Source organism: Drosophila mauritiana, chromosome 3R (assembly GCF_004382145.1).
Source record: "Drosophila mauritiana strain mau12 chromosome 3R, ASM438214v1, whole genome shotgun sequence".
Classification (NCBI taxonomy): Eukaryota; Metazoa; Arthropoda; class Insecta; order Diptera; family Drosophilidae; genus Drosophila; species Drosophila mauritiana.
The window spans coordinates 14,609,411-14,625,963 of NC_046670.1; the positions used below are offsets into that span (position 1 = coordinate 14,609,411).

General features: G+C 43.7%; 2 protein-coding genes across 2 annotated transcripts; both read right to left on the reverse strand.

Annotated features, from left to right (window-relative positions):
• Positions 1–6,907: 6,907 nt before the first annotated feature.
• On the reverse strand, positions 6,908–7,287 carry LOC117144355. The gene has a single exon (XM_033309471.1). The coding sequence runs from the start codon at positions 7,246–7,248 to the stop codon at positions 6,985–6,987; it is 264 nt and encodes an 87-aa protein (XP_033165362.1). The 5' UTR covers positions 7,249–7,287; the 3' UTR covers positions 6,908–6,984.
• Positions 7,288–9,092: 1,805 nt separating this feature from the next.
• On the reverse strand, positions 9,093–9,536 carry LOC117143999 (uncharacterized protein F12A10.7). The gene has a single exon (XM_033308945.1). The coding sequence runs from the start codon at positions 9,474–9,476 to the stop codon at positions 9,144–9,146; it is 333 nt and encodes a 110-aa protein (XP_033164836.1). The 5' UTR covers positions 9,477–9,536; the 3' UTR covers positions 9,093–9,143.
• Positions 9,537–16,553: the final 7,017 nt, after the last annotated feature.

The following is a 16,553-nucleotide window of genomic DNA, read 5'->3' on the forward strand; positions in this document are numbered from 1 at the left end:
AGATAAGCTGGCTGCTCATGAAGATAGTGCGATTATAGGTGGGCAGGATGATATGGGATACGAATAGATTACAATATGGAAAAGGTATATGTATAAGTAGTGTAATCCATGATCTATAAATAATAAAAGGAAAACCGTTGCTATTCTTAAAATTATAAATTAAAGTTATAGATCGAGTTACTTTATCAGTTTTTATCGCTTTGCTATTTAAGAATAAATAAGCCAATATTTATAGCTGCTCTTTATGGCCCTACAGAAATCATTAAATGGCTAATAGACTTGTTGTTATATGAATTTTATGTGATTAAATGGAATTTAATCAGAGCTATTGAAAAGTTGCCAATAAAAAGTCTATCAAAAAGCACGTGTTGCATAGAATATTTTTAAAATTGGCATCGCTTTCAGATACCGCGATTCATATAATGTGGAAAGCAGTGGCACTCGATACTGACCCCAATGTCGCGCAACGAAAACGCATCGTATTATTAACGCTCAATATACCCGGGAACTGCCCCTAAATGAAAGTTTACCAGCCGTCGTGGCCAAGTGAAGCCCACTGACTGTCGTAATATAATTATAATAATTTCCCTTGGCTAATTGGATCAGTGCCTGGGCTCCTCGACTTGTACTTTGTTGACTTTGTTTACGTGTCTGGTGGAAATGTGGGGTTGGGGAAGTGCCAAAACATGAAATCATAACGATAATTGAATTCATTCTTAACGAGGACACCTCGCGCAACCTGATATGTCCATTTGGCGACTGTTACTTCTTGGCTTTTATTTGGAATTAGCATTTAACTACCACCCATTTGCACGCAACTAACTTCTGGAGAGTGAAAACTTAAAGGCAATCGCTGGATGCCATGCAACACTGTTGCCACTTCGTTTTTCATCCAAAACGGGTGGTTGGGGAAATGGAAAATATTGGAAAAGTGTCGCTGGCTGCAAAGCCAAGAGTTGCAGGCCAGTCCAAAGGGCCAAATTGTGGCCACCGCACTTTGCACTTCCACCGCCCCCCCACCCCTCTTGCCAAAGAAATGTGTGATTGGGAGTGGGTGGGCGCAGGGCGTAATGGGCCACGGAGTCTGGCGCCCTCTGTCGGTGCTTATCAAGGGGGTTGGGAAGGCCATGGGAAGGCCAGAGCGAAGTGCAAACGTACAATTGGATGATGAACGATACGCCACCCCGAGTTTGAATTTGCACTCGAATAAGAGAGAGAGAGAGCCACCTCCAATTGGACTCGGTTTCACTCAGTCGCTAGAGTTTCGTCAAGTTTTTCTTGCTCTTTCGCAGGCCACGCCCCCTTTGCACCCATATAGCAATCTCACTCTGACCAAGAGCTCCATCTCTCTCGGCTCCACTGCCATATCATTAACTGTATCGGAATTTCGCTCGTTTGCCTTTTTTTCTGCCCCATAAAGACGGCTGAAAAGGAACAAAAAGCATTTGGCTGGCTGGCTTTTTATTAACACCGCTAGATGTCTCTCTCTGGCAGCCCCGTTTAGGGTCTAATTCAATTGGCAGCGTCTCTCTTTCTCGGGCCATATGACTTATGTGTGTGGGGTCTCTGTGGCGATGATCTCCCGATCCCCCGAACATCCTGATGTCTCCTCTTCTTTGAACCTAATCCTGTGCTCCTCGCCACCTCTTGTTAGTGTGCCTCGCACTCGCATCCATGTTGGGGGTAACCCCAACTCGAAGCCCAGCCCCAACCCTAATCCTCAATCCACTGGTTACATGGACTTCTGCGGAGTTCGCGCAGTCAGCCGGCACCTCCAACCCCTGTGGGTTAAATACTGACAACCCCATTTGAGCGCCTTTTTGCACTCGCTGCCACAGAAGCCCCAGTTTCCCTCCCTCCCACCATCTGACTCTTTCCCTTCCTGGTTGGCCATTTTTTGTGCTACTCTTCTGCTTTGGACAGTTCATTGAAAGAGGGTGGTCCTCGGGGGAAAGGTGGGGAGTGGAAAGTGGAAGGTGGGCCCAGCTGGGCGGAAAAAGCTGTACGTGCATCTACTGTTGGCCAGATTGGAATGTGTTCCGTTCTTGTGGTGCAAATATAAAATACACATGAAAAGATGACCATTTAATAGCTCCAAATCCTTTTTAGTATTAAACTTTAATAGAAAGTGAAATAATCTTTCATCTTTAAATAATAATTTTTTTTATTATAAACTAAATAATTTAAATTTACAATAAGACGATTGCAGTTTAGTTTTAAAATATTTTTGGACTTTACTCTTCAATTCATAAGTATGTAAGAGAAGATATATAATTTATTTCGGGCTTATTTTATGCCGTGTCTGAGCTATTATTATATAATAGATAAAAAGACAATTTATACAAAGATATAAATTGTTTTTGAAATTTTAAATAACTTATGGTATCATTAATTTCAGTTTTATGCAAAATTGTGCTTAGCAGCTTAGTTTGCCACATGTGGATGCACTACAGCACTCCGATGTACGGAGCTCTGTGTTCCAAGGACTTTGGCTGGCTCTTAAGCATATGCACGGCCAGGGATATATGTTCTCGATCCAACATGGATCTGCTCCCATTCCCGGACAAAGCGAAAGCTGTGGAGCAGCCATTCGCAGTTTGCACCCCCTTTTTCGTCACCCCCTCCTGAAATAGCAAAACCAACTGGCATATAATTTACATTGTTGCTTGTTTCCTGCTTTCTAGCCACCCCCCTCCCACCCACAACACCCGACCAACTTTTACATTGATAAATTTTTAGTAATTCCTCTTCTCTCTGGCGGTTTTGCTCTTCCATTTTTTTTCCTTTTGTCTTCCGTTGCTGGCAAGGACTTTATGAATAAGTGCTAAAATGCCAGAGACCAGGACCGCAATGGACCGGGCCATGTCATGCTGGTTAAACTGACGAACACGCGCCCGCCTTCCCTTCCCACGCCCACTGCTGCCACGCCCACTAAGTCGTACCATACCACACCATCCTTTCAGTTGGTCTGCAAAAAAAGTTCCCTCCGCTGGCTGTTGTTTTTAGCCCGATGATTCATTGTGAAAGTGGAGCTGGTCGTGGCTGGAAAATGCTGAAATTGTATTCTGTTGCTCGGAGTCGCGTACACAAATGTGAAATTCGCCAGCCACAAAAAAAAAAAAAAACAACGAAATTCAACAGCAACAAAAACTTTTGTTGTTACCAACTTTGTCATCCCAATATGCTTGATGAGCATTCATCACCGCGTGATGGATCTATTTCAGTGTAAAATCGGTGGAGGGAGTGATTCAGTGATAAACTTTTGGAGGGACATACAATTTAAATATATAAAGAATCATTTTGGATACTAGCATTTGGGGGAACAAATAGACAGTTTAGCTTATATTTAATATTTATTCAAATATTATAAAAAATATCTTAGAGATATCTTAGAGATCTTAGATATCTTTCGTTGAATAGACCTTTATTTCTTAAATATATACGATTTTTTATTCCTTGCGTGGCCGAGTATATATGTATATACCTTTGAACCAATTAAAAGTATCTGCAATTATTTAGTCTGTGTTTGTCCATCCGAAATAGCATTTAGGACGAAACCATTCCATGGAAGCCCCTTTGACATGCGAGCCACAAAGCTGTTAAGGGTTCGCTTGGCCACAAAAAGCCAAAGTAGGTGTACTGAATCGAATGGAGTGGAAGTGGGCGATGGAAGGTGGTGGATGGTGGTTGGGGAATGTGGCAGGGCCCATGTGTTTGTGCTCCACTCGAAATGTATTTCGAGAGCGCATGTCAAAGGTCAGCCACTGCTCACATGTGTCAGTCGCTGTCGAAGTATCTGTATCTGTAACTGTGTATGTGTCCGTGTGCACGTAATTACATGCGAACCTCCCCCTTTTGGGGTTTTTTAGTATGAGCTACTATAATATACGCTCCGCCTTGTTTATGGGTGTCTGTCCAGGCCGAAGCCATGAATTAAACATTCGCCATAAAAGCCTTTAGCTGCCGAACTGAAACATGTCACAAATCATTAGCACTTATTCAAATGCGACGAAGGGAGGCGGCGTCCCTCGAATACAGAAAAACACAAGAAAAGCGGCCAACTGTATGCAAAAGATTAATGCAAAATATTCAAATGGAATATGTACATATTTTGTGACCCCGGCCAAGTTTGCCTAATTGCGTGAGACAGCCAAAGGTCAGAGGCGGCAGCGTTAACAATAAGAGATCACTGGACCAGATGCCCAAAAACCCTTGGCGATGCATCACCAGCATCCCAGGTAGCCGATTGAACTCGAGTTCGAGTGTCCAGCGATGGACATAACCTCCGCCGAAGGCAGACTCAAGCTCGAGTCCCTATGGTTGCAACCCCCTTAAGATCGCTGGACATTGTCCAGTGTCTATACGAATTTTCTGCCCGATTTTCTTAAAATTTTACAGCATATTATGGCAGCGCCAAAAGGGTTCCGCTTGTCCACTACGATTACCTGGGTTTTTCGCCCATCTATCCACATCGTTTTTGGGGTTGATTTTGGGTCGATTTTATACGCATTTCGATTTTAATTCCATCTTCGGCGTTTTTGCATACGGCCCAAGACGCTCGGGGATTTATAGCCACGGCTGCATCGTGGGAATCGGACAGTGGTCAGCCAGCCCGGGGACATTGGCCAGATCAGCTGTGTGTCCTTTGGCAGGACTCGTTGATGCCGGGCAATAATCCGATTTTAATGAAGCGCAACGTTGCGGTCGTGATCGCATTTTCTCGGTTTCGGTCAGCCGAAAGAAAAACGCAATTTTGGATTAGGATTCTTGAAGGGAACAACTTGAAAAGGTTATATAATATCTTTTTTTTGGAACTCGGAAAATTCATTAAAAAAATCCACAAAATTTAAACATTTAACAGCATTTCTTTATTGGTAATGGTCAATTGTATACATTACCATATGTACATATATATTATGAGAGATCGGTAAGCACGATATCATTTATTTCAAATCGATTTAACCCCTTGTCGGAATCATTGCGGAAGTGGCATCCGTTGTATCGCACCAATCCATTCAAATGTGAAACATTTAACAGCCTTATCCCCAAACCCAAACTTTCTCGCGGCTCCATGCGGGTCTCCACGATCCGACTCCTTCTGCAGGCCCATCAAACCGATAATTGAGCAGTCAAACCGAAGTGAACCCATGCCAAAAAAGACCAAAGTAAAAAGAAGACTCTCCTCCAAGTTTGAAATGTTTTTGTCCGAACTGCAGCAGCCCGCAACAATGGCAACTCATTTCACTCGGGTTACGGCGGTGATGAATGATCTCATCAGCGAGGTGTCGACCAGAGCCACAATGATTGGCCCCAGGTTTTCATATTTTCTACCGCGGAACAGCTCCCAGAATAGCCCCCGAAGTACAGAGAAACGTTTGTGGCCAAGTGTAAAATTTAAAATTTAATAATTAACAATTGTTTTTTAATTTCCCAGCGGCAAATCAGCGGCACTGCGATCTAAGCTGGCTGCCTAAATTACTTTCCCCCTTTTTGCCGGCTGTCAATCGGTCTGGCCGAGATCTCTTTGTTAGCACCATGATTAATGATGCAAAATTATGAACTCGCTTGTTCTGGGGCGACGGACTGACTGGTCCTCCAGTTGTAAGTAGTTTTGTAAATCGGTTAAAGAAAAATGACTTCATTAAATTCATTAGCGCCCATGTGTGAAATTCGTTCAATTGGTTTCCGATGGATGGTTTCCTTTGTGGCACCCCGATGTGGATGGAGTCTTAAACGTGGGGCACCACCACACCACTCCTATTGTGGCTCCATTTAAAGAAGGCGAATTAAACCCGCCTAATGACACCCTATACGTATCTCTTACCCACCGATTTTGGTCTAGCCGCAAACGAAATTTGGCAGACTATTCCTCGATGCCCAGAGCTATTTGTTCGGCCTGGGAAAATCAATGGGAGTGAGGTGGGAGTCGCGAGTCCGGAGAAGGAAAAGGAAAAGCCAAGATAATCAAGCCGAGCTGCAGTCAAATGTGCCACATAGATGGATGGATTTGCCAGTTTGGCTGGCTCGACTCATGTGAGTCTCGGTCCGCGACTCTGGCTATAAGTCATCGGCATTGATAGCCATCAATCGCCGACCGCTTTCCACGTTGCCAAGACCACAAAGCTGCCCAAAGTGGCGTGAAATCTAAGTACAATTAGTCGGGGGCTGAGTGTGGAGCTGGCCAAAGCTAAAGCTAACGCTGCATCTGAATCCCAAGACTTGCCTCCGGGACTGGGCTATGGAAATCCATCCACCAGCTCGGGTTCGTTCGTTACCGACTATTACTCCAACGCATTTTCCAAGCTTGGCTATTTTTCTTGGCGGCGGCTGCCTCGGCAACCGCAGCGCCCCTCCGTCCACCAATTTGGCTTGTGGTCAGTCGCTTTGTCAGTTGGCAGAGCCAAATGTCTTGGGCCTCATTCGCTGGCTAAGACGATGGCTCGTTGAACCTTTTTAACCGTTGCTTGGTCAAGAGTTGTTAACCATATTAAAGTGTTCAATGATTAATTACACGCGTCCAAGATTAATTGAAATCAATCAAAGCTGAAGTTAACTAATGGCAACACGTTTGTAATCCCCCAGCGCAAGTCCATTCTCCGTCTGTTTCTGTATCTTTTTCTGGTGTCTGGTAACTGGAATGTCGGTACCCTGGACTCGTACTCCTACTCCAACCCATAGTACCATCTCGCTGAAGAAGCCCCACGCTCATAGTAATTTTATTGGCCACATTTTTCGGTTACTCGGGCTCGGATTCCCAAGTTCCACCGTTGAGGATTCCCATGCTTAATTACAATTAGGGATTTTGTGGGCCATACGCATTACTTGATGGATGTTTAGTTTGGGAAAAGTAAGAGTCAACTCAAGATCACAAAATTCCATCCACAAACGCCACAAAATACTCTACTCATTTCGAAGCTGTGAATCACAAGGAAAACCATTCAGTAATCATTTATTTGCAGCTAAATGATTATTTTAGCTAAAGGATTAGATCCTGAAGTAACCGTAGTACGGGTATTTGTAGTACGTAGGAATACCATTATGATAGGGATAGCCATAGATATAGCGTTGCACTTGGCCACGAATGGTGGGCCGATTGAACAATATATTACGCTTGGGACGCAATCGAGGATTCACTGTGGCTCCGACATTGTTCCTTCCTGGCGATGAGCTAGTTTTTGATTGTTCCTTGGCGGAAACCAGGCTGAGGGCCAGGACCGATAACAGGACGAATACAAATACGAAACGCATGTCCACTTTTGATATGGGAACTTGCGAAAGCTTAAATCTCTCGCTTGAACTGATACACAGCGAGATATTCAAAGGGTTTTTATAGTCTATAATTTAATGAGATTCAAGTAATATCTAAGCAAGCTACTGTAGCCAATTGGTTAACCTATCGTAAATGATTTAGTGCTGGTAACAAAACTACATTTCATTTGGTTAACAAAATAATATTCTGGTATGGTAAGTCATACAGTCGCGTTAATTTTGTATTTAATCATCCATAACATTGCAGCAACACTTCCTAATCTAAATCAGGAGCCCAAAATGATACCTAAAGCCCAATAGGTGTGTCTTCCCAATTAAAATGAAAATATCCCTTTTTTAATTACGAGGTTACTCGGCTCGGAAGTTGTATCAATTGCCTGGCAGTCGACTAAGTTATGGATTATGCCCTCGGGGCAAAGGAAGGGGATCGCTTACAGAGTTACACACGTGACACTAACAGGAGGAAGTAACTTTAACCATCGAGCGGAAGCAGTCAAAGGACATGCTAAACCGCTTCCCCCGACAAACCCCCACACACACACATGTGGTTAATTATAATTACGCAATTTTAATATCAAAACAAGCCAGCCAACAGAGGAGGAAGGGAAGCATGTCCAAGTCCTGTTCGGATCCGTGGAGGGTTGTTGCTTTGCTTTTGGCTTGGTCGCGTTGAAAAGGCGAAAAGTGATGAATGAAATGCGATGATTTCCAGCTACCGAGCAACCCCCAACAGACAGGTTGAGTTGGCCACCTCACACTTACGAACACCTCCCACCACCCACCTCCGCCCACATTCAGCTTTGATTGAGCATATCCGGTGGGATTAGAACGAGGGGTTGGCCCAGGTTTGCTGTCAGTTGCGGCTCGTCCAGCCAACCGAGAGTTATTAGCTTTTATGATATTGATAGAGGCCGATGTCTATTGACAATTAAACAATGACAGCACCACCCAGACCCACTCCACTCCACTCCTATGCTACTGTCCTGAATCCTCGAATCGAGGGCGTACTATGTTTTGGGGTAAGTCATCGAGTTGGGCGTTTTGTTTGCGCGAACCCCTCGAACCTTCGATAAGAATCTTTTGGTGGTTTTGGCCGCAAATTGATATGCACAAGTGAGCGGAGGATAATTTCCGTGGCTTTCATGTTGATTAGAAGGGGATTAGTACATCATTGCGATGGTCCAATAAAACTTTATGTGGTATTTAACGCATATGCTGCAAATTTGATTAGCTGACTGCTAAATGCCTAATTGTTAACGTGATTAATGGCTGCAGCTTTGCAGAAAAGTTGCCAGTACAAAAAAAAAGAAAGTCTGATGACATCCCTTAAATATTTACATAATTCTTTTGCACTGAGCTACTCGAAGTTGCGACTGCAGAACAAAGAACCATCGCATCTAGGCAGACAGACAGAGATTGGCCCAGAGGTCCAGCTAATAAAATCCAAATGATAATTATGACATTCGTACGTGATAATTGCCGCAAACCCCGACAAACTCCCACACAAGCCACCTAATCTGGAGAGGAGGAGCTCCAAAGTGCCCGAAAAGAAAGCAAACAGATCGTGACAGCTCGTGGAACATAAACAAACACACCCTCCTGGACTTATAATTAGCATGGCTCAGGAGCAAGACCTGGCGAACGCACTAATAAATAAATGGAGATTTTCTGTTATTTATTTTTAAAATATTCCCCAGTCTCCATGAGAGGCCCGCTTCGAACACGTCGTCGTTTTGGGTCACACACATTCATTTGCTCGAGGTCAAGTTGCCAGATAATTTGGGACTCTGCAGATCCCCAACACTAGGAAAAACGCACACAACTTTCGTTTTCAGTCTTAGTTTACTGGTATAACAAAATTAGTAGTAGTAGATTTAACCAAAGAAAGGACCTCCGAAGCCGCCGCCATAGAAGGGTCTTCCGTAACCGCCATAGAAGGGACGGCCGTAGCCTCCGTAGAAGGGACGTCCATAACCGAAGCCTCCAAGTCCTCCGTAGCCGCCGTATCCACCGAAAGGTCCTCCAAATCCGCCGAAGGGACCACCAAAGCCAAACTGCCGCTTAGCACGCACCTCGGACTCCACAGCCTGGCCAATATCCTTTTCCACCGACGACAGATCGTTGGATTGTTTGATGGACTCCTCCAGGGACAAGACAAGGCTAAAAGCCAGGCAAACAACAATGCCGAACAAAATCGCGGAACGCATTTTCACTTTCGATACGGAAACAACCAATGGCGATGATATTTTAGGGTTAACTGACTTAGCCGGCACTTGAGATCAGCTTTTATACTCGACTTGGAACGCAGAATCGAGCATTTATCGTCTTAATATTAATGATATTCAAGAACAATCTAAACAAAATACGATGTCCAAATATGGAACCCGTTCTACCCAGGTGACTAAATACGAAAGGTAGAAGATTGAGATTCCCACCGGCTTTTGCGGTTTTCTTTTGTGCATTTGACAAAATATTCCCAAATTCGATGACGAAAGCAAACAAATCTATAAACAGGTTCACGCGAACATCTCGTGAATTTCCGATCAAACCCAATTAATGCAAAGTTGTATTCAATATTTGTTTAAAGAATTAACCAGATTCGAAGGGGATTCCTTTCATTGGAAAGTACGAATTGCGACTAAGAGATTTATAATTTTAAGGTGGTTAGGTAGGCTTATAACGTTTGTATCTAGCGCAATGTGATGCTAAGTTTCTAGATTTTGGCTTGTCATTCAAGAAACTAGTTTTTGGCCATAATGTGAGGTGTGAATAGTTAGTCATTCCGCCGTTTGTAAACATATATTGTTTTTCGGGCAAAACCTCAGACATGCGGAAGCCAGAATGTAGAATCATCTCGATTCTTAAGTATGTAAACAACAACAGGGCGGTACTTTTTTATTGACTGGAAATACCCCAGTGTGGTCACACGATCGGTGTTCGGTGATCAGTGATCAGTGATCGATGATCAGCTCTTAGTACAAGCATATAAAATTACCAGGGCATAAAGCTCCAGCAGACAGTCTGATTTGCTTTGATCTCTTACTCCTCGGGATCCGTCTGTCTTCATGTCTGATGTGTCCCCGTTTGCATTGCCATAAATCAGTTTGTCTGCCAAGGGGAAGCGTCGATCGATCGACTTGGTATCAGTATCGTTCCCATTGTCCGCCTCCCAGTTCCAGCCCCATTCTGATTTCGATTTCGATTCGGATTCCCATTCCCCGCATCTACAGCTACAGAAACACATCCACATGTGCTGCCCAGACATTGTCATCGCATTTGCTCTTCGATTCTCGATCTGTGCCGATCTGTGTGTAGTTGTCATGTGATTTAAGGGTTCCGTAAATCACGCTTCTTGTCTAATTTTGTCTCGCCCGAGATTCCCGGCATACTTGCCAACTCAATGGAATTATTTCTTCGTGTCAAGTGCGCCCAAGAGTGCCACCTCACCCCCCACCCAAAAAAAAAGCAGTTTTTGCACATGATCGCGCCACTTCGATCGCTGGCAGCTGCACATTTGCAACTGTATCTGCAACTGAATCTGCATCTGCATCTTCAATTCGATCTCAGACCGATGCTGCATCTGTATCCATATCTGAGTCTGCCAATTCATGTTAACTCACTTGCAACGTCTGCCGTTTGGGGATCCTCAATCGAGCATAACATTTGCAGACCTCATTGAGTTGTCTCCGCCACTTACGAAAAAGGCTTTGCCACAGAGTATCTGGAGTTGTCTGGGCCAAAAGTCGTAGACAACTTGTCAATTTGCATGCCAAAACTAGTTTGCCAAATGGCAGTGAGTTGCAGTTTAGGGTAGGGTTTGGCAAGGCAAGTCTCAATTAGGCCCAACCTGAACTCCATAATTAATTTACATATAATTGCCACAATCGGAAGTCCACATCAAATGGCATAACGCTGTCCCCCCACCGACGAGCTGTAAATTTGTGATTATTGCTCGGCACCGGGAAGTGTATATAGACCATGCATACATATATGGCCGAACCAAAATGGTAAGCGCCACCTGACACGCCCTCGGCATTTGGCAGATAATTGTGTGTTCGGATTGCTGTCCATTTGGCTGACAGGTGGAATGGTCTTCGAAACAGAAACCATTTGGCGTGTCATCGAAACAATGGTCGTGGCAATCACCACGCAATGAAGTTGCCGCCCCACCGACTTCTTCTAATTTGGGAATGTCACCAGCGATTTGACTGACGTCCAATATGATTTAACTAACTTTTATGACACCAATTATCGTGTTGGACTTGCTGGGCCACTCGATTTGGACAGGTGATGTCAGCGTCACTGGTAACTGGACTTCGAGCGGAAAGAATTCTCATCGCCGTCACCCATTTTCGCCTTCCTCTGCCGAACAATATGGAGTATTTAAATGTATCTTTCGCCAAGAGATTTATGAATATTCAAGGTATTGGAAATGGTAAAAATTTGCACATTTCGATACGCAAATAAACATTTGAGTTTCCTTTGTCCGGCCAAGTTTAATTTCGGGTTTTTCCCTGGGATTATGGGGTAGATTTTCGCACTCGCATTCGCTCGCTCCAGTTTGCACAAAAGATCTGTCCCAATCGTGATCGTGACGTGGGTCCTCAAGCAGCTGGATATCTGGAGATCGGTGGTTGCATTCTGGATATACATTTTCTCGGCTTTGTCTTGGGTGCGTCGAGGTTCTGGATGAAAATTTACCTAAGATTCCCGTTGGTTGCATGTGAATATTTGATGATCGGTTTTGCTGTATGCAAAACATGTTTGCAAATTTTTTAAGTGTTATTTTTTTCCAGGCTTACCCTGCTGGGGTGGCGGCAAAATTTGCTCTGTTTTTTATTGTTCTTTGTTCGCATGGTCATAATAAGGCGGAACGTGTTGTAAGGAAAAGTATGGATGGCCTAGGGAGCTGGGATGAAAGTGACCTTAATTAGGAGGTGCTGACCTCGTTTTTTGGGAGATTCTTAGGAAAACTTCTGGAATATTGTGTGCCTGAGAAGTGGTTTTAAGGTAAACATTCTTAATTCCTGTGGTAATTGTAAGTATACATAGGCTCGACTTAATTTTCGTGGCTTAAAATCTTTGGACCAAATCTTTGGAAAATTATAGTACAATTAACATGTAATTTTCCATATCTGTTGTACATTTTATAAATTGGTTAGATTAAGTCGTGGAATTGTAATAAAATCCTTCGCATATTGCTTTACTTTTATAATCTTTAAGAAAGTTCTATCAGCATTTTAGTTTACCTAAAAACTCAGACCCATTTTCTTTGATTAATCTGCGAGTATACCCTATTTTCCCGCCAAAAAAAAGTAACTGCATTCTGTAACACAAACCCAAAGTAATGCTCTTATTTAAATCCCGAACTTCACGCCTAATCAGCGAACTGGACAATGGGCAAATGCAAATGCTGCGTACATTTTTCGAAACGAAATCAGAGCATTAACACAGGAAAAGTAGGGAAATTCTTTAGAAAAACCTCCCTCCCTGCCATTTCTGCCCCTCGAGCGTTGATCTTTTGACCTTTACGCTTGAGTTCCTTAACTCGCCAGACATGCAAAGTAATGCATATGAGATTGCATATATGGTCGGGAGACTCTTGGGCGACATTTCTAGGGGTGGTAACCGAGTGAAAGGCGCGTACAGCCCAGAATGAAAAATGTCACTATACTGACCTCCAGTTTTCAGTACAGTCTTGCAGAAAGATATTCCTTAATTCAATTTGAAAGTTTTTGTATCTTCTATAACTTCAGCTGCTTAAGCCATAAATGTCATATTAATTACAATTTTCCATCAAACGACCATCATAAAACTCGAGATATCAAGTTTGGTAATTTGAAAAACCATTCCAAATGAATTGCTCCTACTCCGCCGATATATAGCCTATATATACCTATACTCAGGTGCCAGATCCCCACTTGAACACTATCGAAATTTACGAGCCCGAGGCATGAACCCTTTTAGGGCAATTTCACTTCAGCAATTCGATTGGGGAGGTGATAGAGCAAAGGACCCACACTCGAAATGGGGTGAAACTGGAATTGTCAGCACTGGACTCAAGTGGAGATCGGCAGAGGATCTGCTCTTTTTCGTTACTATCCACTGTGTTGACAGAATACTTTCCGAGATGTGGGTGCAGTCGGTCCGTGGAGCACGCGCCAACTTCAAGCTGCAGGCCGGGCCATAACTTCTCCGGTTGTCAGGCGTTTAGCTACTTAAACACTTAGGACAGCAGGCGGGACGCCCTTTCCAGTGGTTCTCTAGATGATTTGGCTGCCTTAATTGCATTTCTTCGATTCCACGCATGCCACTCACTCAACTACTTGGCGCTCCATTTCATTTTCGGCGACATGGGCCCCCCTTCTTGCCGCGCAGCGCGTGTATTAGTAAATTTATTTGGTTTTTGGCAGAGATTTCGTCTCTGGGAAATTTATTAGCACATTAAGATAAAATGAAGTCGTTCGTGCCTCCACGCTCCACTCGCGGCTCCCTCGTCTGGCATTAAATTTTATTGCCTTTTTTGCCCATTGTCGTCGTATATATCGCCCTGTCCAACTGCTCCGGCTCCAGCTTTCGATGCAGCTCCTCCTCCTTTGGCCAAGGCATTTCGGGAATTCTGTAGTTTTGGTATTTTGAATAATGTCAAGCATCTTTATGGTAGATTTATTCCGGCTAAGCATCACTCAGCATTTCGATGTGGTGGGGCCGAAGAGCGGTGTGGCAGCAGGTGCGGTTTGGTTTTGGGGCATTAAGTATGATTAACAAATGATGAGCGTGTTCCAAGGAGCCCGTTAAACAGATGGATTACCAGTCGATAAATGTGGCTATTTGTGCCAATAACAATGTGGGTGTTTCAAATTGATTGAACCCAATTCATTCAGAATTTTACTACACTTATTGCTTGTGTTTATTGCACAGCTTTGGTTATGTTCTGTATTAACCACAGATTGTAGGAAGACATTCTTTTGTAAGACAACCAATTCCCTAAACTTTTCATAAAAGGAAACTATCCTCACATCCTAATTGAGCATCACAAAGTAAGTATGGACTCTAAAAAACTGCTTTCAAAAAGTATCCCCTCTGCAAAAAAGGATAAACTACGTTTAACTAGTTCCCACTGAATTTCCACACAAAGTTGCTATCAGTGCAGCAGCAATCTATTCCCAAACCGAAGCATCAATTAAAGGGTTCCAGTTGCAGCACGCAACTAACTGCATCAATTAGGAGCTGCCAGCATAAACCACAAAGACCGCTGATTACAAAGTTTGGTGCTGCTGCAGTTGCCACCCCGCGAGTCCTGGCATTCCCATGCAAGGATAATGCAGCGAGTTCCGCTTTGGATGTCTGACTTCCTGGCGGGGGGAAACGGAACTAAAAACTTCACTTCACGAAGGATGGAGTGGGTGAGGGCGAGGGTGAGGGCGAGTACCCTTTTACATGTCGCAGGGGGTGAACTGCGCCTGTTGTCCTGGCCGCAGTGTCCTGCCACTGATTGAGTGCATGACTGACCAAGTTGACGGACTCTTGTTGACTGACTGACAATTAAATGACACACAGCGGAAAATGCGCTGCATGCAACTTCAAAGCGGCTGCAGTTGTCAGACGGCGTGTGAAACGCTGACTAGGAGATTTCCATGCCACAACAGGAAGTTGATGTTGCCACAGGAAATGTGATTTGTAGTTTTTCCTCTACTTTGCTCTCCTTTCCTTTTTTCTCTATTTTTGATTAAAATTTGTTTGTCCTGCGACGACAGGTGAGGCGGCAAAGCACCCGCAGCCGCAGCTGACTTTTCCACATCGATTTCCGAGCAGCTTTTTAAAGTCCTTGCCGGGCTAGACGCCATTTTGATGGCAGCCAGCCAGCCAAGTCAACGATCCAGCTCCTCCTCCATCCCTGGCTGCTTCTCCTATTCCGCCGGCTGCCGCTTTTATTTGACAACTCGTTCCAAATAGCACAAAAGCCAAGCTGACATGGATACACATGGAAGTTGCGAGTCGCGAACGGATTTTTATTTCATTTTTTGCCGCTTCTCTCATTTCCTCGCTGGCTTTCATTTCGTTTTTTGTGTTTTTTTCATATTTTGGCGCATGTCCTTTGGCGGCTGCAACTCAAAAGCGGAAGCAGCGTTCTCATATGTACCACTGCTGTAGATGCACTTAAAAAAATATATTACATATAATTTGGTAAAAATAACTTTTAATATAATGTAACGGAAGAGCCACTTGACAATGATACAGTTACTGTATATTATTTTCGGAATAGATTATTCTTTAAATCAAGAAATTAATTAGATGGGTTTTTTTTGGGTGTATATTTGCTCCTGTTTCGGTGGCTGGTTTTCCTTCGCTGGCTGTAATCAACATTTTTGCAATGCTTCTGTCTGCCGTCTGTTTGTTTATCAAAAGAGTCAACTGTGGCAACCTGGTGGCACCCTTCCCCCGACCCACACTCTCTCTCTACTTCCCCCACCACCGCCTCCCTCTGGTCCTGGTGAAATTTTCAATTTAATTTTCCCCGCTGCCATTTCACTCTGTTTGCTTTGACTTCGTTTCTTTCTGGCTTTCAACTTCCTTTCATTTCTTCCTTCTTTTTTTTGTATTTTGATGCATGACAAGACGCATTTGACAGACGACGGGTGCACCTACACAAACCAATCCAGAACACAGATATATGTATATATCCTGCCGCCAGGATATTCGCATGCAACGCATTGAGGAAGCACACGCGCTGCTCATTTGTCTCGTGTTCTGCGAGAAGAAATTGAAGTGTCAAAAATTGTGACACCTCCGATTGTGCCCTATGACGGATCGGGGCTAAGAAGGAACGCATATGGCAGGGATTAGCTGCTTCCATTCTTTGGGGCCCAGATCAATAGATGTGCCAACGTAAGACGAAAGTAAGAGCATAACTCTAAGCGTATTAAATAGAAAATAGAAGTCATGTTTTTTGTATGCAAGATATTCCTAATGAGATTCGCAAGCAGAAAAATATATGAAAATCATTGTCTTGGAATAAATAAATGATTAAACTATATGTAGCATTTAACATTCAGAACTCCTTCATCTTGATGTCAGGATCTCCTAGCTAAAACTGCATTCTTCGGTTCGCTGTCGCTGAAGGGAAAGTGGAAAACTAGCGACACAGCACACATATCCCTAAACCGGGCAAGGGTTTCCCTCGGGTTGGTGCGAAGAGAAATTGTGATTTTATGCAAATACCGGGTGTGCGAGTGTTATGTTGTGTAAGGGAGCGACAAAGATTCATTCCGTGTCATCAGTCA

Bases quoted from the DNA above. Each gene is read 5' to 3' on its own strand.
- LOC117144355 (XM_033309471.1), bottom strand. From the start codon at position 7,248: ATGCGTTTCGTATTTGTATTCGTCCTGTTATCGGTCCTGGCCCTCAGC.
- LOC117143999 (XM_033308945.1), bottom strand. From the start codon at position 9,476: ATGCGTTCCGCGATTTTGTTCGGCATTGTTGTTTGCCTGGCTTTTAGC.